Below are 25,613 nucleotides of genomic sequence, written 5' to 3'. Positions count from 1 at the left end.
TGGCGTAGGCTGGTTCTTTTATACCCTGCCGCACTGACGTCAGGGAAGAAGCGACTACAACTGACGCCGGACCTAGACTTTGGAATTCGGCCAACCGAGGACCCGCCTGACGGCAGGATAACCCATCTGTTATGACTGCAGCTGTATGCACGATGAACATCAGCTCCTATGCAGAGGGGTAAACAAGAATCCGCTCCTGGAGGATCTGACTGAAGGTCCTCAACAACAATGGGATCCAACCCTGGTTTCTGATACAACCGTATCTCATCCGAGGAAACGGAAGGATCCAAGGGCAGAGCTCTTGAACCGCTCGGATCCAATAGGATCGGATCCATGACGGGCCTGCTCCGGCTTGGATTGAAGGCCTCAATCCAGAGGCCTTGGATCTGGAATCAACTCCGAAAGCCTCAGATCCGGAGACCTAGGACCAGAGGCCTTGGATCCGGGTGTCTACTCTCTGGAGGGCTTTGGATCCAAGAACCCCAGATCACATCCCTCTAAGGCTTGAGTCGGATCTGGGGACCTGGGATCCAACAGCCTAGGTTTCTTACCAGAGACATCCCCATAAGAGGAGGAAGAGTAGCTATTCTCTTGTGGTCAACAGGGGCCCTGCTTGGTCGAAGGCTCCTTGACCAAGGTAGCCCCCTGAACCACACCTTTGAGTAGAAGTTTATTTTGGCATTCAACCAGGGCCATGGGGTTGAATGCAGCACAAATGCTGGGGCCAAAGCAGTAGATGCACTCCTCGTGTGAGTCAGAGACAGGCATCTTCCGGCCACACAAGGAGCACCTCTTGAACCCTAAAGGCTTTTCTGACATTTCAATCAGTCAAACACAAACCCAAGACCAACTTATGCTTTTCAGCCCCACCAAAAACTCTCCTTGACAAACTGTCATTCATAACTACCAGCAAAAACAACACTCCCTTGAAATTCTCAGACTCAAAATTATTAGGAATAGTCATTGATGACCAGTTAAAATTCGATAAGCATCTACTAATCAACATAAAAAAAAACATAAAAACTAGGTATGCTTTACAGCCATAGCCTTTTCATCCCTCCCTCTACTAGAATCACACTAGCTAATACATACCATATCCCATTCCCTGTTATATGGGGAAACTATCTTTACCAATCTGCAATCCTCCCTCAAAATAAAACTTGCAACTTGCTATAACAAAATATCCAAGTTTGCTGCCAGTCACAAATCCTCTTCCCACCACTGTAATTCCCTTCACCAACTAATCTGGATCGAGCTACCCAATTTCCTCACTTACACCCAACTTATCCAAGCCCATAAACTCATCCATAAACCATATCTCTGCTCCTCCCTAGCAAATACCTTTGAAATGTACATACCAAATCAACACTTAAGATCCAATTCCCAAAACTTAATTAAACTTCATAAACCCACACGTCCAGCTGGGAACCACCTGCTATCCATCGCCATAGCATGCCTCTATCATCCGCACTATCTCCTGCCTTTCCTCATTCAAAACCTCATTATACTCACATCTTGCCTCACAATGGATATTGCTCCTGCTCCCATCCTACCTAAACTTCACATAAACAGAAATTAAAAGGTTGTCATATAGAAAATTTATTAAGTACACTTAGAAGAATATAGTCACACAAAAGTAATAAATGGAAGCTGTAAGCCCTGTACTGTAATTAATTTGGAATACACTACTAATATAGCCGTAAAAGGATGACAATATAGGGTCTATATTAGAACACCGAACATTCAAAATGTCGAGTGTTCTAATACAGAACCCTAGCAATCGAAAAAAAAAAAATCGAACATTCGGAAAAGCTAATTTTTTCCTAGGGAAAAAATTTGCTGTTCCAAAACACATACACACAGCACAAGCACACCAAACAAACAGCAATCCACACACATACATCTAAACTTTAACACCTAACCCTACACTAAACTATACAAACACCACTAACTTACCTTAACCCAAACCCTAAGGTCCGTCACTATCGCACAGTCACCTCACCCGTGCCCTAACCCTAACTCACCTAACCCACCCTAACCCACATGTCCACACAATCGCACACTTAACTGAACCTCACCCATAGCTTTCCACCAGAGCGCTGAAAATACCGAAGCAACAGAAACGGACAACCGAATTCTTTCCCTAGGAAAGAATTCGGTTTCCTGTTGCTTCGATATTTTCAACGTTCGCTGAAAACGGGTCGATATTAGAACACCCGAGATTTCAAATGTTCGGTGTTCTAATATAGACCCACAACATATCCACACAAATACAACTTCACTTCACCCATAATGCCAATGAAATGCTATACTGCTTTTTCACATGTCCAAACCTTTAAAATGTCACTCATTTTCTGAATCTGTACTTTTGTGCGTCACTCTTGTTTTCTGAACCTGTACTTTTGTGCGTCACTCTTGTTTTCTGAGTCGGTACTTTTGTGCGTCACTCTTGTTTTCTGAGTCGGTACTTTTAGGTTCATACTAGGCTATCTGCCCTAGGGCATTTATAAGCCTAGCCAGAATGTGTTTGGCTTTCGCCGCCCATTTTAAATTAATTTTGCTATGCCCTTTTTCGAGGTTAGTATACTGTGCCTCTGTCTAACAGTGACACAGAAGTGATACCCGGGGTATAGGTTCATACTAGGCTATCTGCCCTAGGGCATTTATAAGCCTAGCCAGAATGTGTTTGGCTAAAATAACTCACCCCAGATGGGACTCGAACCCACAATCCCTGGCTTAGGAGGCCAATGCCTTATCCATTAGGCCACTGGGGCAGTACTGTGAGTCACTCTCATTTTCTGAACCTGTACTTTTGTGTCTCAACCTTACTGTAGAAATCATACTTTGTTCCTACTTCACAGTTTCAGATAACGAATGTTTCTAAATCTAATGTCCTCCTACTACATTATTTTAGAAAATGTATGGTTTTAAATCTAATACTTTATTTCAGAAAATGAATGGTTTTAAATTTAATGTCCTCCTACTACTTTATTTTATAAATTGTACTGTAGACTCATTCTAATTTTAGCAATTGTATAATTAATTTCAATGTTTCTCCTTATACTTCTGTACTTTCTAAACAAAAATGTCTAATTTTTTTATATGTAAAACTCACTGTAATTTAATTTGTTTTCTCCCCAAGACTCAATTGAAAACAGGTTCCTTGGCCCAATTGACTGTCCTGGTAAAACAACAGCAAATAAATAAGTAAGCATGCCAAAAAAACAGCTAAAGTCCTGTACCGAGAGTCCCTTACACACCCACACCCCCACCCACACCCACACACACCCACACACCCCCACCCCCACCCACCCACCCACCCCACACACACACACACACCCACACACACACACACACACACACACACACACACACACACACACACACCCACACACACACACACACACAAATCCTAACTACAGAAAAATTTAAAACCAAGGAAGGAAACTCCTACACAAATAGTACAACTGAGAAAGAGCACCAAATAGTACACAAACGGGAGGGGTAGAACAGCGACGGATCAACGCAGAAAACCTAGGTACACTAAGCAAACTAAAAGACTAATAACAGTCAGAAAGGGCATGGAGACTAATACCCCACCCCAAAAAAAAACTTACTTTGTCTACACTGGAGAAGCTGAGCAATCTGTGTGGGTCTTCAAGCACGGCAAACAAGATCTGGAGGAGTTAAAGAGCAGCAAAGCATTATGGCAGGGAAGGAGCTTGAGCTAAGCTGTTGCCTATGTGTGCCAGCTCAAATCCGATGTCGGATCCTAGACTCATACATGATGAATGGTGACCAGGTTAACTTCAGATTTTGTGGTTTTCTGCTAAACTGTAATAGGCTATAGTCACCAAGTAATAACTGTGTGAGCTCCAGACTATCTCATTCAGAAAATGCCTCCTAGCAACTTTCTAGGTATACAGGAGCGATATTTAAAATCTGCTCCTGACTTTGGATCTCTGACTTCTGTAATGGGAGACCATGGGGGTGCAATGGATTGCACTGCATTGTTCTCACAGATGTGAGATGAAAAGTACAGTTGTGTACACTTACCATAAATGTAGAAGTTCGAGTGTATTCAGTCATTACATTTGGGTAATTTGCTGGCAGGTTGCCCTCACTCGGCCTGAATAACGAAGTCTTGGGTCCTGCGTCGGTTGCCGTCTCCTCTTCTATGACGTCAGGTCATCAGGGGTATAAAACATGCAGCCGACGCCATTTTAATCAGTTTTTCTTGCCCCAGATGTCAGGTGACTCCCAAATGGGGAGCAAAAAAAAAAAAAAAAAAAAATATATATATATATATATATATATATATATATATATCTGCATGTATTTTAGAACACAAAAAAATTTAACTTTGGAGGGCGTGGCCAGGGATGAACACAGGATAGCAGCAGATTTCTTCAGCTCCACCAACATAACTACACGGACAGGAAATAATTACTTTAAAATTCAACTAATGTAATAATTTTCTTTCTAAAAACGTTTGGAATATCAGTATCTTGAATAATATCTAAAAAAGAAAGAAAATTTAAATAATTTTCCTGTCAGAAATCTTCTTGGAAATTTCTCTTTCATCACCTCTGTTCAGAATGAGTTCCAGTAAGGCAAACAGTCAGGATTCCAGCATCAAGAAAGAGCTTCAGTCTCTGATATCAACTATTCAGCAACTAACAATTAAAATGGGCAGACTGGGATGTTAAAATTGATAACTTTATAGAAAAAAATACAAAACAAATGGATTTGTTACATCAAGATTTACAACACCAGAAAGCTCAGATTACAGGTATAGAAGAGACTCTTAACGATATGGACAACAGAATTCAGGAAGAAGAAATTAACATTGAATTTTTATTGAAACAGAACACACACCTTCAATCCAAACTAGATGACTTGGAAAACAGATCCAGACACAATAATATAAGGATTTTTGGACTGCCAGAAAATATAGAAGGTAACAACATTACTTCCTTTTTAAATACTTGGCTTCCCAAAACTTTAGATCTGTCAGAAGCATTTTCTTTTGGTATTGCAAGAGCCCATAGGTCTTTATCTAATTCTAATATAAATAGAAAGTATCCTAGATCAGTTATTGTAAGATTTTTATCATCTTATGACAAGGAGATGGTATTAAAATCTGCATGGGCTAAAGCACCTACAAAAATTAATGAGGCAACTGTGCGTTTTGACAATGACTATTCTTCCTTGGTAATAACAAAAAGAAAAGTTTTTTGCCATTAATAAGAGAGCTTAAGAAAGCACAGTTCAAAACTCATCTTTTATTTCCTTCCAAACGAAAAATCTTTTTACCTGATGGCCCTAGAATTTTTGAAGACTTGGACTCTGCTTTGCTGTATATTAAAAAAATAAAATATTAGATAAAATAGAAGATATGGAATGGGCAAGTCCTTCGCTAAAGAGGATGGCAACAGGAACTTCTTGGAAGACTTCAGAGAAGCAAAAAAGACTAAAAAACAAATGACATGTTCTATATTTCTTTGAACTCTTTAATTACAGTTACTACAGTTTCAAGAAAGCCACGAATATCTTAAGGATTTATTCAAAGTTATTTTTTTGTGTGCAAAGAACTGATTTTGTTTTATAAATAATCAAACTTTCTGAGGAACAAATAACCTGATATGAATCAACTTGTTTCTCTTTGTGATAAAGAGACCTAAGGTTAGTAATTTGATACATTTCCTTTCTCTTCCTGTTTTAAATAATGGCATTCTCTTTAAACTAAACATTTAGTGAAGGGTGGGGGAGGGTAGGGAGAGAGGTTTGATGAAAAATATGAAATAAGGGGAAAATAATTTATTATTTCTTTAAAATTATTTATGCTGTTTAAATACTGTTGCTAAATATTATACCATGACTTAATTGCTTAATACATGATTTCAAATAATATGTCATGATATAATTGCAGTTAACTAGAACTAAAGTAGTTGAAAGTAATATGTCTCATGTTCTACTTTATTAAAACAAACAGCAAGTAAAATATCTTTGTAGATCCTTTTTTTTTTTTTTCCCCCCTCTCTCTCATTTATAAAGTTATATGCTTCTGATAATACTGATATGTGTATGTAATAAGATCTGAATGAGAAAATGAAATGGGGCATACAAAAATAAGTTGTGTTCATGTTAAACAACTGTAGGCTTGGTTTCACTGTCATAGAGACTGTAATGACTTGTAAAGTGCTTCGAGAAGGTTTTGCACTGTTTAGATCCATTTGTATTACAAAATGAATGTCAGTCACTTGCTTTTATTAAAATTCCCGCCAGAATGTTATGGGAGACGATCTGGGATGTGGGTTTCCTCGTGAATAGTGTCCTCGAGTCGTTTTAAAAGCTTCAACACTCAGAATACACGCAGAGAAGCTGAAAGCAGCCATTTTGAACTTTGACCCCTGATTTCACACTGACATCGCAAATTCAAGAAGTAAACTGTTTCAGGAAGTAGAACTGCTGTAAATGCGATTTTGTGATGAAAAACGAACTTTATGACATCTAAATGTGAGTTTTTCTTTATAATAACTTACTTATTTAAGATGTAACTTATAAAATATAAAAGTTATAATGATTTTAAATGACTTAATATGCCATAGTAAACAAATGAGATATTTTAGAAGGCATAGAAGGTAAAACACATGTACACTTGTTTTTGAAAGCTTATATGACTGCTGCACTTTAATGTATATAGATGCTTATGATTTAAAGATATGTAATGTTATAAATCATTTGCCTTGACTAACAGACAAATATATGTATCATTATGATTATATTTCAGAAGAAATTGTCATGTGACATATTTTAAAGCTGCAGTTCAGATATATAAAATACAAATGGCTTTCATCACAATGATTTATGTATAACTAGGAATCAATATTGCTGTGCAGTATGTTCTTTTAACTTATGCATAAGAATAATTATTTTATTTAATTGGCAATAATAAATATGAGAAGGAAGCTTTTGGTGCAAGTAATTTAAAGTTTTAAAGCTTTTAACTGTATTACTATGGCAGAAAGTGGGAATACCCTAATATAAGTAATGTCCGAGTCATAATAGCCTAAGATAATAAATGTTATTGAATTCAAATGAGCATAAACATATAATAAGAACTTATTCTTACAAACTTTTATTAAATTACCATATGGATATTCCCTTTTTTTTTCCTCTCTCTCTCTCTTCTTTGCTCCCATTTATCAAGATTGTTAGAATGCTATTTTGATTATGAGTTTATTATATAGAATAGATGTACATAGCAATATTAGTTGTTTCTAAATGTTTTATATGTTTATATGAAGCTGTTATATAAATTGTTTAGCCTTGTTATAGTAGATAACCAAATTAAATGAGGTTAACTTTAGTTAATAATAGTTAGTATCAAATTAATTTGGTGGCAGCTGAACTACTGCTACTTAGGATAGGGGGATAACTTGAGTGGTATTTGCTACTCGAAGTTGGAGTTTTCAACTCCAGGCTGGGTGCAATGTTTAATCCAAACATTATTTTCACCTGATTATTGTTGTGTGTATATAGTTTTGACATCCACATCACATTTTATAAACTCATTGTCACTACAAATAAAAGTGAAAATTACACAAAATTCCATAAGATTTTCATTAAATACAGCTATAATTAATGGAACACCTAAAGGAGGAGACAAAATACTTATTTTACTAATTGTTATTCTGATTATATGTTTTATATGTTTATAAAAGTTAAATGGTATCTCTTAAAGGAATTTCTTTAAACATTAATGGATTGAATAACCCATGTAAAAGGGCAAGTTTAATGAGATATATTAATTTGCATAGAGCCAATTTAATATTCCTTCAAGAAACACATCTCCTGAAAAAGGATATAGATAAATTAGCCACTAATAAATATACAGTCTTGGTTAGCTCAGAACACACACAGAAAAAAAGAGGAGTGGCTATCTTATGGAACAAAAATATGCCCATACCTAAAACTATTAAGTCTTATAAAGATGATAAAGGAATGTTCTGTATGGTTACAATACAGATTAATGGGAAAATATATACATTAATTAATGTATACTGGATTCCAGGAATTGGCACTAATACAGTGAAACACCATCTCAATAAGATTATATCATTTTCTAGAGGAGATATTTTAGCATGTGATTTTAATTGTATCCTGCATGAAAAAGATACTACTACTATAGGAAAAAGGAAAATTACATCTAATGCAAAACATTTAAAGGATTTTATTAATTTATATCATTTGAATGATATTAATAATCAGATAGATTCTAAATCATTACCATACACTTTTTTTTCTAACAGACATAAAACTTATTCAAGATTAGATAGAGTCTTTATTTCTAACCAAATGGTAACAGACTTAATTAATTCCAAAATCATTTCATGTCCTATATCAGACCATAATTCTATTGTCTTTGAATTTATGGTAAAGAGTACTTATAATGTTCAGATCAAAAGAATACCAGCATACTTAACTCAACTAAAGGACTATAAAGATTATATACTTACAGAGGTGCAACATTTCTTAGACTTAAACACTACACCTGATGTCTCCATTGTTTACATTTGGGATGCTCTAAAATCATATTTATATGGACAAAGCATCAGATGGTATAATAATAAAAGGAAATCTTGGGACAAGGAATTACTAGATATTCAAAGCAAATTAGACTTGTATAAACATAATAATAAAGAAAATATTATGGACAAAAAAGTCATTGAGGAAATAAATAAATTAAATGAGAAATACAAAGAAATTTTAAGCCATAAAGTCAAAATAACATTAGAGAAATATAAGTTTTTGTCTTACTCAATAAGTCCCAAATACTTACATAGACTTAAAAATAAAACAAAAAGGCTGAATAAACAAAATCATATCAAAGAAATTTTCTCTCCAGGGAAAAAGAAGAATGTTTCTAGTTTACCAGAAATATTAGATGAATTTAGAAATCACTTTCATAAAATTAACCACAATAACATTAATATGGATTCTAAAGATAAAATAAAGAAATTTATAACTACAAACATGAACAAAAAACTTAATAAACAGACTAAATTAATAGATAAAAATATTTCATATACAGAGGTTATTACACAAATAAACAAAGTTAAATCAAACAAAGCACCAGGTAATGATGGTATTATACCAGAGATTTATAAAATTCTTCCTAAAAGTACTTACTCATTAATACATAGGGTTTTCATTTCAGCTCAAAATGAGTTAACAACTCCCCCATCCTGGCAATACACATTTATTTCACCAATTTTAAAACCCAATAAAGACCCAACCAGATGCACTTCATATAGACCTATTTCATTACTTAATGTTGACTATAAAATGTTTATGAGTATTTTTGATGACAGATTAAAGACAATCATTCCAGGTATAATAGATATAGATCAGACAGGCTTTATTATAAATAGAAATACTTTTGATAATATAAGGAGAACTTTAACGCTAATTGATTATGCAAACAGGAAAAAGAAAGACTTAACACTTATTAGTCTTGATATAAGTTCAGCATTTGACTCAGCAAGCTGGGACTACTTATTTATCTTATTGAAGTGTACAAATTTCTCTGATGCATTTGTGAATTTAATTGAACATCTATATAAAGGAGCATTGGCTTACATTAAGATAGGAACATATGTCTCACAAAAAATACCCATATTAAAAGGTACAAAAAAGGGTGTCCACTTTCTCCACTATTATTTACTTTAATAATGGAGCCTTGGGCTAATTTGATTAGAAACAGCACTGATATTGAAGGATTTGATATAGATGAAAATACAATATCTAAAATTCAACTTTTTGCAGATGATGTTCTAATTATGTCAGCAGGAACTAACTCTTCTATGCAGTCATTATTTGATAAAATGACAGATTTTAAAAACATCTCTGGTTTGATATTTAATGAAGAAAAAACTAAAATATTACCAATATACGCACGAAAAAATGTCCTCACTAATGATTTTCACAAATATATACCCAACTCAGGTCAGATAACTTACTTAGGTATAATATTAACTAAAGATATTAAATCTATTATACATAATAATTATAGTAACTGTTTTCATAATATACAAAATCTTTTCAACAGCTGAAACAATATGTTTTTTACCATGGAAGAGAGACTCACAATTATTAAAATGATAATATTCCCTAAGATATTATACTTAATACAATCAATAATACTCCCACCTACAAAAATAATTATTAAGAAATTGAATTCACAAATGTTAAATTTCTTATGGGCACCTAATAGACCTAGGATTGCATTAAAGAAACATACTAATAGCTGGTCTCAAGGGGGCATTTCATTTCCAGACTTTAATTTATATACTATCTCTTCTATTATAAAAGTTATTACTTTGTTAATAGATCAGTCATATGTTGCAAAATGGAAAGATTATTGGGAACTAATTAGCATTCACTTCATGAAAATATCATTAATACATAAAAATACTATTGTAAATAACCCCATGTTATGGTTACTAAAAGAATTTTGTACTTCATCTATTACACCAAAATATATAGCTAGTTACCCATTAAATATTATTATTAGATATTGTAATTTTATATTTATGCATCCTAAATATAAGGAATGGAATTTTACCCTATTCCCTATAATGTATACACAAGGTATTCTTTTATCATCCACCTCTGAAAGAATTCTTCTAGTCACAGAGAATGATTTAAAGTATTGGTATCAGTTGCTGTCTGACAATAAAGTAAAAAATTTAGACTTCTTAAAGCAAGAATTTGATTTGAGAAACATGTTGGTTAGAAATTCAGACTTTTAGACAACATCTTATTAATAAACTTGATTTAATGTCTTTAACAGTTAAAGAATCTGTCCCAATTCTGATTGATTACTTGATATTAAATTTACAACATAGGGTTTCTGATAAAGGTAGGCTCTCACACATACATAAAATTATTAGAGAAGAAACTCATTACAGTTCAGATACTTATTGGAATTATTTCATTTCCATTAATGGTGAATCACCAAAACAACAAGATAAACAATATATATTGGAATCTGCTTATAAAACTACTTCTTCCATTAATTGGAGACTTTTACTTGGAAATTTTTACATAGATCTTTCTATACACCTTTAATGATGAATAAAATAAACAATAAAGACAACTTATGTAAGAGATGTAATGTAGAAATAAATGCTGATTGGGCACATATGTTTTATGACTGTATAAAATTGAGGGAATATTGGATGTTAATCAATGATTTTTTGCAGGCTCTTTTCACAGATAATTTCATTGTCTCTAAATCACTTATATTATTTAACACTCCTGTCCCTAAAAGTGTTAAAAAAAGTTAAACTTCCCTTATTATGGTCTATTCCAGCAGTGGCTAGAAAAATAATAACCAGAAATTGGATTTCAGATACTCCTCCTTCATTTAATGAATTTAAAAATGTTATGACTGAAGTGTGTCATATGGAACTAATGACAATAAAGTCAAGAACTACTAAAAAAACGTCTTACTAAACTATATGGGATACTTTACAAAACCTGTTAAAAAAGTCTTAGTTTCATTAGTAAGACATTACAGTTTAATCAACTGATTTGATTTGTAGTGGATGTCTCTGTAAATATTTTGGTTGTTTTATCAAATGTTATAACTATTTACATTTTAATTGCTTGTATAAGATTGTTATGATATTTATTTTGTATGTTAAAAACAATAAACTTGTTTTAAAAAAAAAAAAAATTAACTTCAACTAAAAGCAAATACACCCAAAGGCTTTTGAGCATAATGAAGGAAAGAAAATGTATAATAGAGAAGAAAGGGGGGCTGGCGGGTGGGTAACCAGGACAGCAACAGTGAATACACTCGAACATCTACATTTATGGTAAGTGTACACAACTGTACTATGTTCTCCATGTTTCACTGTTGCAGTCATTACATTTGGGTAGAATTCCAAAGCTATGGATGGGAGGATGGAATTAAACAGCATTAGGAGCAGCTATAAGGCCCTGCAGGACTGCAGTGGCAAAGCCTGCCCTGGATTTAGAAAAGAGAGGTAAATGGTAATGTTTTGTGAACGTATAAACTGAGCTCCAAGTAGCAGCTTCTAGAATGTCTCTGGTAGGAACCCCTCTGAGAAAGGCTGCAGAAGTAGAAGCAGCCCTGGTGGAATGGGATCTGATCCCCTTGGGCACAGGTTTACCATGCTGCATGTAGCAGAAACGAATACAATGGCTTATCCATTTTGAAATAGTCTGCTTTGATATAGCCTTCCCCTCTGTTCCTGCAGCAAATGCCACCAGTAGTTGCCCAGACTTTCTTAGAGATTTTGTCCTGTTTAAGAAGAATCTTGGTTGTCTGTGTACATCCAATGAATGCAGAATTCGCTCCCCCTTGTTCTGCGGATTTGCGAAAAAAGTTGGCAGGTGAATGGTCTGGTTAAGAGCCACAATGGATACCACCTTAGGCATAAAAGAAGGATTGGTCCTGAGGGCCACCCTGTCCGGGTAAAACATAATGAAAGGCTCCACTACCATGAGAGCCTGTAGTTCTGAAACCCTTCTAGCTGAAGTGACTGCTAAAAGAAAGACTATCTTCCAAGAAAGAAATTGTATGTCCGCAGTAGCAGTTGGTTCAAAAGGAGGTAGGGTGAGTTTTAACAGCACAAAATTGAGGTCCCATGCAGACATCGGTGCTCTCCTGGGAGGTCTTAAATTTTTGGCCCCTCTGAGGTACTGCTTTAGCAGGGGATGAGAAAAAGAGAGGAGGCTCGGTGTTGTAATGAGCCGAGATGGCAGAGGCATGGATTTTTATTGAAGAAAAAGATAGGCCCTTGTGAAGCATCTCGGTTAAATAATGCAAAATCTGAGGAATACTTGGCATTGCTGTGTTTATTCCTTGTCCGTGGTTCCAAGCACAGAATCTCTTCCATTTATCAGCACAAGATTTTCTAGTGCTAGGCCTTCTAGCCTCCAAAATGACATCCATCACAGGTTTACTGAGAGATGTAATTGGTGAAATTAGTTGATTAGCCATGCTGCAAGATTCAGAGTTTGGAGCTGAGTGTGCAGAATTTGATAGTTCTGCTGAGACAGTAGAGGAGGTGCTTGAGGCAAGTACCATGGAGGAAGGTGTGACATGTTCCTTAGAAGCGGGTACCAGTGTTGGCGAGGCCAGTCCGGAGCAATCAGAATCATTTTTGGTTTTTCCTGTCTTGACTTAGTAAGACCTTGGAGAGCAGAGGCAGAGGGGGAAAGGCATAGACTGATAAGTTTTTCCAGCTGAAGGATAGAGCATCCACTTTCCAAGCTTTTTTGTGATGAGTTCTTGTGCAGAATTTGCCCAAATGATAGTTTCGGGGAGGGGCAAATAGATCTATGTCTGGGCTCCCTCATTTTCGTGTCAACACGCTGAAGATTTGTGGATCCAGTTTCCATTTGTGTGGGTCCATAAGATTTCTGCTTAGGTCGTCTGCCAGAGTATTTTGCTTTCCTGGCAGGAATTGAGCTTGAAGATGAATTTGGTAAGTCATGGCTGTGTTCCACAAGGCCATGGCTAGTCTGCAAAGGGGGTAGGAGTGGGTACCCCCCTGCTTGAATATGTACCACATAACTGTGGTGTTGTCAGTCTTTATCAGTAGTTTGTCCTGGATGAAGGAAGTCCTTGAAGGCTGTCAGAGCATTCTGTACAGGGAGCATTTCTTTCTGGTTGGTATGTAGATGCATTTGATTTGGGCTCCATTCGCCCTGAATGCATCTCCCGGCCAGATGGGCCCCCCAAGCATAGTCTGATGAGTCTGTAGTCAGGGTTTGGGAGGCAGGGGGTAGAATGAATGACAGTCCCTTGTTTTGGCGACATGCCTCTGCCCACCAAAGGAACTCCTGTTGCAGGCAGGGAATGAGAATGAGAGGGATCATCGTTTCCAGGCTGTGACAATGTCGACTCCACAAGCTTTTTAGGTACCATTGAAGTTTCCTCATATGCAGCCTTGCATATGGATTTAGTAGAATGCAGAATGCCATGAACCCCAAAGCCTGCAGAATTTGTCTTGCAGATAGCTGGGTTTTTGTTGCCACTTGTGTGAAGCATGTTGTCAATTGAATTTGTCTGGCGTGAGGTAAGCCATCAGGGCAGTTGTATTCAAGCTTGCACCCAGGAATGTAATTATTTGAGAGGGTACCAGTTGTGATTTCTTTTCATTTATGGTGTACCCTAGGCATGTTAGAAGCCTTTTTACAAATGCCAGGTGTTGAAGAAGAGTGTCCTTGTCCTCTGCCTGAATGAGACAATCATCCAGATATGGATAAATTTGAATGTTTCTTTGTCTGCAAAATGCAATTACTGGTGCCAGGCATTTTGTGAAGACCCTGGGCGCAGTGGATAAGGCAAAGGGCAGTGCAGAGAACTGGTAATGCAAATAGCCTGCTTTGAAGCGGAGGTTTCCTCTGCAAGATTCCATGATTGGGATATGCAGGTATGCCTACCAACAAGGCATTCTTGCCTAGCATTGGCAGTAGCTGTTGCAGAGTCAGCATCTTGAATTTTGGAATGTCCAGGAAAGTATTTAGAATGGATAAGTCCAGAAATGGACGCCATGATTTGTCTTTTCTGGGTACCAGGAAAAGTCTTGAATAAAACCCTTGTCCTTTTTCCTTTTCTGGTACTGGTTGAATAGCCCCCATATCCATGAGGGACATGACTTGTTTCTGGGCCTCTGCCCCCGGATTTGGGAGCAGATCTGGCCATCCTTTTGGAATTGGCAACGTGTGGAAATGAAATCTGTACCCCTGGGATACTATATTTAAGACCCACTTGTCCTGGGTAATTAGATGCCAATTTTGAGCATGAAGTGCTAGTCCCCCCCCCCCCCAAAGGGGCTGCCAAAAGATAAGTGCTTGGAGATGGTAGAGGAAAGTCATTGAGACCATTTACCGTAGGGTGGTGCTTTGCTACCTCCTGATTTGGAGGTGAAGGCACCCCATTGTTTTGTCCTGTAAGATCCTTGTGACTGAAACCTGGAGCCTTTGGAGTGTCTGGGTTTGACCTGAGCGGCTCTGTTGGACATTGGAAAGGACCAATTCTTAGTAGACCAGTGCCTACTGAACCTGGGTGGCTGCACTTGCAAGAAATCTTTTACAGTTTGCATAGATTTAGCTTTGTCTTCCATCTTTTTTAAAACCTCTTCTGCCTTATTACCGAACAGACTGTCTTGCTGTAAAGGAGCATCCAACAATTTAGCTTTAACATGATCAGGCAGATTTTGCTCCTTGAGCCAAGTATGCCTTCTTATCACAGACCCAGTTACGGTGGCCCTGCAAGAGGCCTCCAAGGAATCAAAACCACATTGCAAAGTATGCTTTCCAACTTGTTCAGATGAATGCAATAAATCCTGTAACTCCTTAATTTTCTGCACAATCAGAAATCAACATCATTTTCCGTTTCAGTAAGCCCATAACATGCTGCTGATATTTAAGCATATGGAATTGAGTTTAAAGCCCTGATTGCCAGGGTTGCAGACGTATAAACCTTCTTACCCCATTTATCCAGCGCCCTGGAGTCTCTATCTGAAGGGGTAGGATTTTTGGCTGTAGAAGCCTCAACACCCTTGAGACCCTGAGAAATAGTTTCAGGGTCAGCAGCAGGATTTTTGAAAAGAAATTTGTGGGAGTCAGGAACCCTGTAATAGCTGTCTGGCTTACTAGGACCCGGGGGCAGGGATTCAGGAGCCATGCTGGATTCTGAGAAATCATCATCAACAATGTCTAAAAAAACAGGAGGTATAGCCAAAGGCCTATGCTGAGGAAGAAGAAGAAAATCCCTAAGCCTCTTTTTGGATTCTGAATAGTCCTGACTCTCCCAATGAAAATGTTCCCTTAAACTATGGAAAGTCTCTCAAAAAGAAATATCCTCAGGAGGAGAAGCAGAAGGGATGGATTCATCTGCATCAGAGTCCTCATATGGTGGAATAGAAAATTCCTGATCAGAAGAGGAATCAGAAGAAATGGAAACCAGATCTGAAAATTCATAATCAGTGCCTTGCCTAGGCCTCTTAGCGGGGGGGGGGTTGGGAACCTCTGATCAAGGTAATTAAATCCTCAGCCATTTTGATAATTTTTTTTAGGCATAGGGGCCTGAGCACGCAGCTCATGCGTCAGTTTTGTAGACTTAGACGTAGGTTTTGGCCTTGTTTTTGATGATGGTGTCGGTTTAATATACAAATGTTGAGGCCTGAAAACACCCTCAAAAGCCGGTAGGGCCTGCTCAGCGGCTCCGGACCCATCCAAGGGACAGACAGGTTCAATACTCGGAGTATCTCGCGACATACCAGACTCCGAATGGGTCTCGGTAGAGGCCTGCGACTCAAAAGTAGCGGGCATCAGGGGCTGCGAAAGCGCCTCACTGAGTACCGGTGAACCGACGACTGGCTTAGGAGAAGCTTCGCCATCAGTTTTGAACCTCGGCGGTCTGTCTCTGTTTTTTTCCTTGAGTTTTTTGTGAATTCCAATAGTCAGATTGCTAACAGACAACTTTACAGGACAGTTAAATCTTGAACCAAAGTATTTAGAAGCAAAAATATACAGACGCTTAATAGTGCATTGGTTAAATTTAGCACAAAACCGACAGCAAGGCAAGTTGTGATCAGGGCCTAGGCAAGGAATACAGTACAAATGAAAATCCTTATGAGGTATTTGCTTCCCACAAGTAATACAATTATTAACCTTTACTGACATTAGTAAGGAGCAAGAAAAAGTTTCCCAAACAAGGTACTTAGCTTTAGTTTGAAGACTTCGGTTCTGAAACTCGAAAACGAAAATTTCAGGAGTCAGCCAATCGGCACTTGCAAACTGCTTCTGCTTCAGGCACCGTGCGGCAAGAAAGACTGATTAAAATGTCATCGGCTGCATGTTTTATACCCCTGACGACCTGACGTCATGGAAGAGGAGACAGCAACCAAAGCAGGACTCAAGACTTTGTTATTCAGGCCGACTGAGGGCAACCTGCCAGCAGATTACCCAAACGTAATGACTGCAACAGTGAAACACGAAGAACATCTACATTTCTAGGTCCTTATTTACGTAACATTCATTCATCTGCTCACAAAACAACTGAGGTGTACAAAGTCATAAGTGTGTTTTTATGTATAAATACTTAATTCTTGCATCCTAGAGTAGATACAGAGTAAAGGAAGAAATTTACTGAAGTGAACAGAATCATAACATAAACAATGTCCTTTGGGTATGATCCATGGCTTCCTTGTTTTCTTGACTGTTGACAGTTGTGAATAAACTTGACATAGTGAAGTCTTCAAGATTAATGTCAATATTTTAACTATGAATTAAATATTAACCTAGCGTGTTTTTCGCAAACACTTGGGTGTGAAATGCACTGTGTTCAGCTACTAAAGAATTTGTCTGGTGGTTACTGCAGATGCATAAAGCTATGGGTTGTTAATGAGCTGCTTCCTGTAGCGTACGGTTTGAAGGCCTGCACATACATAAGGCTATGGGCTGTTCACAGGTTGGTACTAGGCTATCGGCCCTAGGGTCTATATAAGCCTAGCCATAACAATTCCCTGGTTATTTCTTCCCGCACTATTTACTTCCCTGGACCCCTGTCTAGCAGGGCGACTGACGTGATCCCCAGGGTGAATTTCCTTTCTCCCATCCAATCGTCAAGGTTCCTTTTGAAGACTGCCAAAGAGGCGCTCTGCTTGACATCTATGGGCAGTCTATTCCAGAGTCTGGGGAGTCTCTGGGTCAAGAACCTATCCCTCCAACATGTTTTATTTATTGTGATGACAAGGTTTAGATCCCTGGAGCGTGTGGCTCTGAGGGACTGGGATTTCTTTAAGTGCAACATGTCCAGCAGCTCTGGACTTGACATGGCCTTGTATGTTAAGCCTCTGAGTAGACGATATGCGACAGAGTTTAGCTGGAGTTTAAGACAGTCGGTGTAGGGCATCTGCTTTAGGCCTGTGATTCTTTTAGTGAGGTATTTTTGTGGCCTTTCCAGTTGTTGCAGATGTCTTGAGAGGTACATACCAAACGGGCGTTGTATTCTATAATGGGTCTAATGAGGGATGAGTACAGTGGGACAATGACCTTCTTTTTCCTGGATGAAAAGCCTTTAGTGATGAGATGAGACCACTGTCCACTGTTAATGAGCTGCTTCCTGTAGCGTATGGTTTGAAGCCCTGCAGATGCACAAGGCTATGGGCCGTTAACTAGCTGCTTCCTGTAGTGTACAGTTTGAAGCCCTGCAGATGCACAAGGCTATGGGCCGTTAACTAGCTGCTTCCTGTAGTGTACAGTTTGAAGCCCTGCAGATGCACAAGGCTATGGGCCGTTAACTAGCTGCTTCCTGTAGCGTATGGTTTGAAGCCCTCAACATTCATTTGTATACGGAGTGATTCTGAGCAAGTACCGTCACCTGATGGCATTCAGTGGCTTCCCCTGAAAAGGGACACTTGCATTCAGAGGGCTGTCCTAGGCTGTCTGCAAATTCAAGGCACTTCGTCTTTAAACACTTGCACCCTTCAAATAGCTATTTGTGTTTCACTATGTACTATTTGACGAATTCTAGAATCTTCCTTGTTTAATGTTTTGCCTGATACACTTTCAACAAATGTGTGCTTCAAGAAAAGAGAAGTTTACAATTGCTCATGCTAAGTCTGCTTTGAATGAGAGTTTAGAACATGGTGGTCTGTGTTTTTACTGTAAAATCTGAAATTAAGGTTTTAAAGTAAAACTAAATCTCTGTGATCACTGTAAAAGTAAAGAAAATATGTGCACTGAGAGGACTCAACAATGTTTTATACTAACTGGAGAGCAAGCTAAAGTAACACGACACTGGAATGACAAGGGGGCCAAGTCCATTACCCTGCCTAGTGCCCCCATTTGACCATGATCCACCTTCTACCCGTGTCCACACAGTACAGTTTTGTACCTACCATAAATGTAGATGTTCAAGTGTATACCCTGCTGCAGTCATCACACTTGGGTTATCCTGTCATCAGGCGGTCCCGCAGTCGGCCTGAATTCCAAAGTCTTGGTCCGGCGTCGGTTGCTGTCGCTTCTTCCCTGACGTCAGTGCGCCAGGGGTGTATAAGAGGCATCCAACGCCATTTTCTTCAGTTTTTCTTGCCCCAGATGTCAGGTGCCCCCCCCCCCCAAAAGGTGGTCAGTAGATAGTACCAATAATAAAAAGTTTAGCACAAACAAAATATCCCTCCAGCTATAAGCAAATACACCACAAAGGTTGTAACAGATTTTAAGGTATTGAAAGGTTTTAGTTAGGTCAGAGGGATGGAGGAGGGTAACCTGGACTGCAGCAGGGTATACACTCGAACATCTACATTTATGGTAGGTACAAAACTGTACTATGTTCATCGTGTTACCCTGCTGCAGGCATCACACTTGGGTAAAATCCCAACGCTAAGGATGGGAGGTGGAGTCAAACAGGGTTAGAGGAGGCTAGAAGGCCCTGCAAAACTGCAGTGGCGAAGCCAGCTCTAGTCTTAGAGTAAAGTGGTAAGTGATAATGTTTGGTGAAGGTGTGTACTGAACTCCAAGTTGCAACTTCCAGAATATCCTTGGTTGGCACCCCCCTGAGGAAGGCTGTAGATGTAGCTGCTGCCCTGGCAGAGTGGGGCCTTATGCTAGCAGGAACTGGTTTTCCATGGTGGGTGTAGCAAAAATGTATACAATGTCCTATCCATTTGGAAATGGTCTGTTTTGAGACCGCCTTTCCTTGTGATGCTGTATCATAGGATACAAAAAGCTGGTCAGATTTTCTGAAAACCTTAGTTTTATCCAAGCAGTAATGTAGCTGCCTGTGAATGTCCAAGGAATGCAGGAGTCTTTCTCCTTTGTTCTGTGGATTTGGAAAGAAGGTGGGTAAATGGAAGGTTTGATTTAGAGCCACACTGGATACCACCTTAGGCATAAAGGAGGGGTTAGTTCGTAGAGAAACTCTGTCTTGATGAAAAATGAGGAAAGGCTCTACTGCCATTAGTGCCTGAAGCTCTGAGACTCTTCTCGCTGAAGTAATTGCTAGCAGCAGGGCAGTCTTCCATGATATAAACTTTAAGTCAGCTGAGAAAGCTGGCTCAAAATGAGGTAGCGCAAGTTTTTCCAGAACAAAATTGAGGTCCCAAGTAGGTGTTGGTGCTCTCCTGGGAGGCCTAATGTTTTTGGCCCCTCTGAGAAACTGCCTTAGGAGTGGATGTGAAAATAAGGGAGGATCTGTGTTGTAGTGAGCAGAAATAGCTGAGGCATGGATTTTAATAGATGAAAAAGAAAGCCCTTTGTGTAACATCTCAGTTAAATATTGCAGAATCTGAGGTATGTCTGGCTGAAGGGTATTTTAGCCTTTAGCTTGGTTCCAGGCGCAAAACCTTTCCCATTTGCCTGAGTAGGCTTTCCTGGTGCTGGGCCTCCTGGCCTCCAGAATAGCATCCATAACGGCTTGTGAAAGAGGAGCTGGCTGGTTGCTTAGGTGATTTGCCATGCAGCCAAGTTTAAGGTTTTGAGCTGGCTGTGCAGAATCTGACTGTCTTGCTGTGTGAGCAGATGAGTAATTTGTGGTAAAATCCATGGTGGGCCCTGGGCCATATTCCTTAATCGTGGGTACCAGTGCTGGCGTGGCCAGTCTGGGGCAATGAGTATCATTCGGGGTCTCTCCATCCTGACTTTCAGCAGCACCTTTGTGAGAAGGGGTAATGGAGGGAAGGCATATACTGTCAGCATTTTCCAACTGAATGAGAGTGCATCCACTTTCCAAGCTTGATGGTGAAAAGTCCTTGTGCAAAATTTTGTTAGCTGATAGTTTTGGGGGCTGGCAAACAGGTCTATGTCTGGGAGCCCCCATTTTTGAGTTATCATTGCAAATACTTGTGGATCCAGTTTCCACTCGTGCGGATCCATGATGTTTCTGCTTAGGTCGTCTGCCAATGTGTTCTTTTTTCCTGGCAGGAATTGAGCTTGTAATTGAACTTGGTAAGCCAGTGCTGTGTTCCACAAGGTCATTGCTTGCCTGCATAGAGGGTAGGAGTGTGTACCCCCTTGTTTATGTACCACATTACTGTGGTGTCTGTCCTTATGATAAGCTGTCCTGGATGTAAGGGGTCCTTGAAGGCTGTCAGAGCATTCTGTACAGCTAGCATTTCTTTTTGATTGATGTGCACATTCCTTTGATCTGCAGTCCATATGCCTTAAACGCACCTTCCTGCCATGTGTGCCCCCCCCCCCCCAGGCATAGTCCGATCCATCTGTTGTCATAGTTTGCCTGGCTGGGGGGTAAGGTGAAAGGCTGACCCTTGTTGAGGTGACATGCCTGTGACCACCATAGAAACTCCTGTTGAAGGCAGGGAATGAGATGTATCATTGTTTCCAAGCTGTGGCTGTGTTGAGTCCATACGCTTTTTAGGTACCATTGTAATTTCCTCATATGCAGTTTTGCAAATGGTATTAGTAGTATGCAAGATGCCATGAAGCCCAAGGCCTGCAGAATTTTTCTTGCAGGGAGCTGGGTCTTTGTTGCCATTGTTCTGAAGTATTGAGCTAATTGTAGTTGTTTGTCTGGCATCAGATAAGCCATCTGGGCCGTTGTATTCAAGCTGGCACCCAGGAATGTCATATTTTGTGAGGGCACTAGTTTTGATTTCTTTTCGTTTACTGTGTACCCTAGGCAATTTGGAAGGTGTTTTACAAAAGCCAGGTGTTGTAAGAGAATGTCCTTGCTTTCTGCTTGGATGAGGCAGTCGTCCAGGTATGGGTATATTTGAATTCCTCTCTGTCTGCAGTATGCAATTACTGGTGCCAGGCATTTTGTGAAGACCCTGGATGCAGTAGATAAGCCAAAGGGTAATGCAGAGAATTTGTAATGGGTTGAACCTGCAATGAAACGGAGGCATCTTCTGCAATTTTGTATGACAGGGACATGCAGGTATGCCTCCTTGAGGTCCAACGTTACTAGCCAAGCTTCCTTGCCCAACATGGGAAGAAGCTGCTGTAGTGTTAGCATCTTGAATTTGGGTACTTGCAAGAAGGTGTTTAGAATTGAAAGGTCCAGAATGGGTCTCCAAGCATTGTCCTTTCTGGGGACTAGAAAGAGCCTTGAGTAAAATCCTTGGCCTTGCTCCTGTGAAGGTACCAGTTGAATGGCTCTCATGTCCATGAGAGCTGTAATTTGTTTTTGTGCCTCTGCCCATTGATTTTGTGGCAGGTTTGGCATTCCTTTTATCCTTGGCAAGGTGTGGAAATTGGATCTGTATCCTTGTGAGATAATGTCTAGGACTCATTTGTCCTTTGTGACGATGCTCCAGTTGTCTGCAAAAAGTGCTAATTTTCCTCCCAAGGAAGCTGCCAAGAGAGTTTTGCTTGGCAGTCTGAGGTTTAAGTCATTGTGTTTGCCTTCTAGTAGTTTGGGACCGGTCTTCTCCTCCCTTCTGTGTCGCAGTGCCCCATTGGCGAGGTTTGTAAGGGATTTCTGCTTGTCCTCTGCCCCTTGGGCGCCTGTATTTACCCCTCTGTGGTCTGTCAGAAGCTGTTAAGGACCAATTTTTTGTTGGGCAATTTCTGTTGAAGCGTGGGGGCTGTACCTGTAAGAAATCTTTGACCGTCTGCATAGATTTTGTCTTATCCTCCATTTTCTTTAAAACCTCCTCTGCTTTAACTCCAAATAAGACATCCTGCTGTAAGGGTGCATCTAGTAACTTTGCTTTAACATGATCAGGCAGAGATTGTTCCTTTAACCAAGCATGCCTACGTATAACAGACCCAGTAACAGCTGCTCTACAGGAAGCTTCCAAAGCATCAAAACCACATTGTAAAGTATGTTTGCCCACCTGTTCAGCTGCATGCAACAGATCCTGCATTTCCTTGAATTCAGACTGTTGAGGGTGCGTGCCCATCTTTTGTTTTATTTGAGACATTAGGAATTGCTGGTATTTAAGCATGTGAAATTGACAATTTAGTGCTCTCATAGCTAGAGTAGCTGAGGTGTAAACCTTCTTCCCCCACCTATTTAGTGCTCTGGAGTCCCTTTAAGAGGGTACAGGATTTTTAGCCATAGAAGCCTTAGCCCCTTTGGGACCCTGGGAGATTGTCTCTGGGTCAGCAACAGGGCTTTTGTATAGGAATTTGTGAGAGTCAGGCACTCTATAGTATATATCTGGTTTGGCTGGAGCAGGAGGCAGAGAATCTGGATTTAGACTAGATTCTAAGAAAACATCATCCACAATGTCTAAAACTGGGGGGATAGCAAGTGGTCTGTGCTAGGGAAATAAAAGAAACTCTCGGAGCCTTTTCTTTGAGTAGGGGTAGTCCTGACCTTCCCAGGAGAAATGTTCCCTCATGGTATGTAAAGTTTCCCCAAAGGATTAGTCTTCAGGGGGAGAAGCTGAGGGAATGGAGTCTTCAGCATCAGAATCTTCATAAGGGGGAAAGGAGTAATCCTGTTCCTCAGAGGAGCCTGAGGAAACAGACACTTGATCACAGGAGGCAAAATCCTCCTCTTGTCTAGGCCTTTTGTCGGGGGGGGGGGGTTGGGAACCCTTGATTAAAGAAATCAAATCTTCAGACATTTTAAGAATCTGTTTCTTAGGCATGGGGCCTTGAGCTGGAGACTGAAGTGTAGTCTTTTTTGGTTTTAGAGGAGTCTTAAGCTTAGCATAAGATTTTATGGTGAGAGTAGTCGGTCTGAAGACACCTTCAGAAACCGAAGGTGTTTCTAGAGCACCGGCTTCTCCTTCTGCAATGATGTCGGTAGGGCCTAAAGAAAATGGCTGCATCGGCCTAGAACTCTCTGCTGGAGAATCCGAGGCGGTCTGGGGATCCAATTCAGCGGTAGCCAGGGGCTGCGTAGGCACCTCACTGAAAACCGGAGAACCGGCGACCGGCCCAGCTGAGGCCTCAGTCTGGCTTGGATCTAGGCTGCCTGTCTTTATCTTTGCGTTTTTTTATGCACGCCAGTAGTCGGTTGCTCCGACGGCATAGTGTAATTAAATTTCCTACCTCAATAGTGTCGTGCGAAATCAAAGTGTCGCTTTATAGTTCGCTTATTGAACCTAGCACAAAACCGACAACCAGTGACGTCGTGGTCTGGGCCTAGGCAAGATATACAAAAAGAATGAAAGTCCTTATGAGGTATTTGCTTCCCACAAGAAATGCAATTGTCAACTTTTTCTGACATCGGACTGAGGCAAGAAAAGGTTCCCCAATGGGGTACTTAGCTTTGAAGACTTCGGACTGAAACTCTATTCGAAAATCTCAGGTGTCGGCCGACCTGCACTTGCTAACTGCTTCTGCTTCGGGCACCGCGCAGCAAGAAAGACTGAAGAAAATGGCGTTGGATGCCTCTTATATACCCCTGGCGCACTGACGTCAGGAAAGAAGCGACAGCAACCGACGCCAGACCAAGACTTTGTAATTCAGGCCGACTGCGGGACCGCCTGACGACAGGATAACCCAAGTGTGATGACTGCAGCAGGGTAACACGATGAACATCTTTAACAAATCCCAAGTGGAAACCCATGTTAAGAAACATCACTTGTCTGACTTACTTAAAAACAGCCAAAATTAAAAATCTCACAGTACTCTATTAACTGCTTTATTATCCTTAGCACACTGAAATGATCTGCAAAGAAATTATACAAGAAAAAATAAAGCAGTAAACACAATAGCCTGGACAAAAAGAAATGGAAAATTTAAAAAGGAGCAGAACAGACATCCCTGAGTGGGAAGGAGAGCGAGCCAAGTAGATTCAACTTTAGAAAGGAATGCTTGGCAAGGAGTGACCACAATTTGACCAACTCTGACAAACAGTTGCGGGTGTAAAAGTTTGGAAAAGGAAACTCTCAAATCATTTTGATTATCCGGGATTGTCTCAACCTCTGTTAAAGTTAATGAGTGTCAATAAAGATCTGACGACACTGGGAAGGCTCAGAGTACTGTGGGATTGGAGGTACAGATCTCAGTAAAGTCTTGCTGCTGAACTGACTTGAGCCTGTGGCAACAAGCTGCTGGTTGAAAAGGTTGGACAAGTTCAGACAATTCATTTATTAAGTTAACACTTCTGCTTCAAGTCTTACAAAAACTCAAGCTATCTTACAGTAAACTTTTCCAAAGTCTTAACAGTCTTGATATCCATTTTTTAGTAAATAACCAAAAGGAAAAATGCTTGAACTTACTGCCACAGCTTCCGTCTTGACATCATCATTGCTATCGGGAGCAGTCAGATCAATAAGAACAGGGCACACTTTCTCTTCCACATCATAGCGCTCTATAATTTCTTGTTCCAGTAATATCAGCAGTGCAGACTGGCTGGTCTTCCGCACCTAGGTCATAATCAGTACTGCAAATCAAAACTATGCATTTTACATACTATTGACAAGTATTACATAGTAAAATACTGTAATCTATATTCATGTGACCATACATATGTATCAAAACGGTTAAGTGCCTGTTTCTACATTTTAGGCACTCTGGGTTGGAAACAGCACAACAATGAAATATGAAACTGTTACTAACGCACACAACTTCTAAGACAGCTCACATTCAGTAACAGGATGATTAGATCTCTCCCAGTGTGAAAACAGAGACTGTTAAAG

At 39.6% G+C, this 25,613-nt stretch overlaps 1 protein-coding gene and 1 non-coding gene across 6 annotated transcripts in view; both read right to left on the bottom strand.

Annotated features, from left to right (window-relative positions):
* The window catches only part of PPP4R1 (protein phosphatase 4 regulatory subunit 1), a 1,686,542-nt gene that overhangs the window by 1,029,647 nt on the left and 631,282 nt on the right, over window positions 1–25,613 (bottom strand). For all 5 annotated transcript variants that reach the window (XM_044066551.1, XM_044066553.1, XM_044066554.1 and 2 more), the window contains one exon: window positions 25,194–25,340. In XM_044066551.1, coding sequence (XP_043922486.1) covers window positions 25,194–25,340 — 147 coding nt within the window. The remainder of the gene's footprint in view (window positions 1–25,193; window positions 25,341–25,613) is intronic.
* On the bottom strand, window positions 2,702–2,774 carry TRNAR-CCU. The gene has a single exon. It is a non-coding gene; the product is annotated as a tRNA-Arg (tRNA).

The sequence above is a fragment of the Protopterus annectens genome, chromosome 3.part1, assembly GCF_019279795.1.
Source record: "Protopterus annectens isolate FY-2018-M chromosome 3.part1, PAN1.0, whole genome shotgun sequence".
NCBI lineage: Eukaryota > Metazoa > Chordata > Ceratodontiformes > Protopteridae > Protopterus > Protopterus annectens.
Note: the sequence above shows the minus strand (reverse complement) of the source record. Positions and strands in the feature narration are given on the sequence as shown.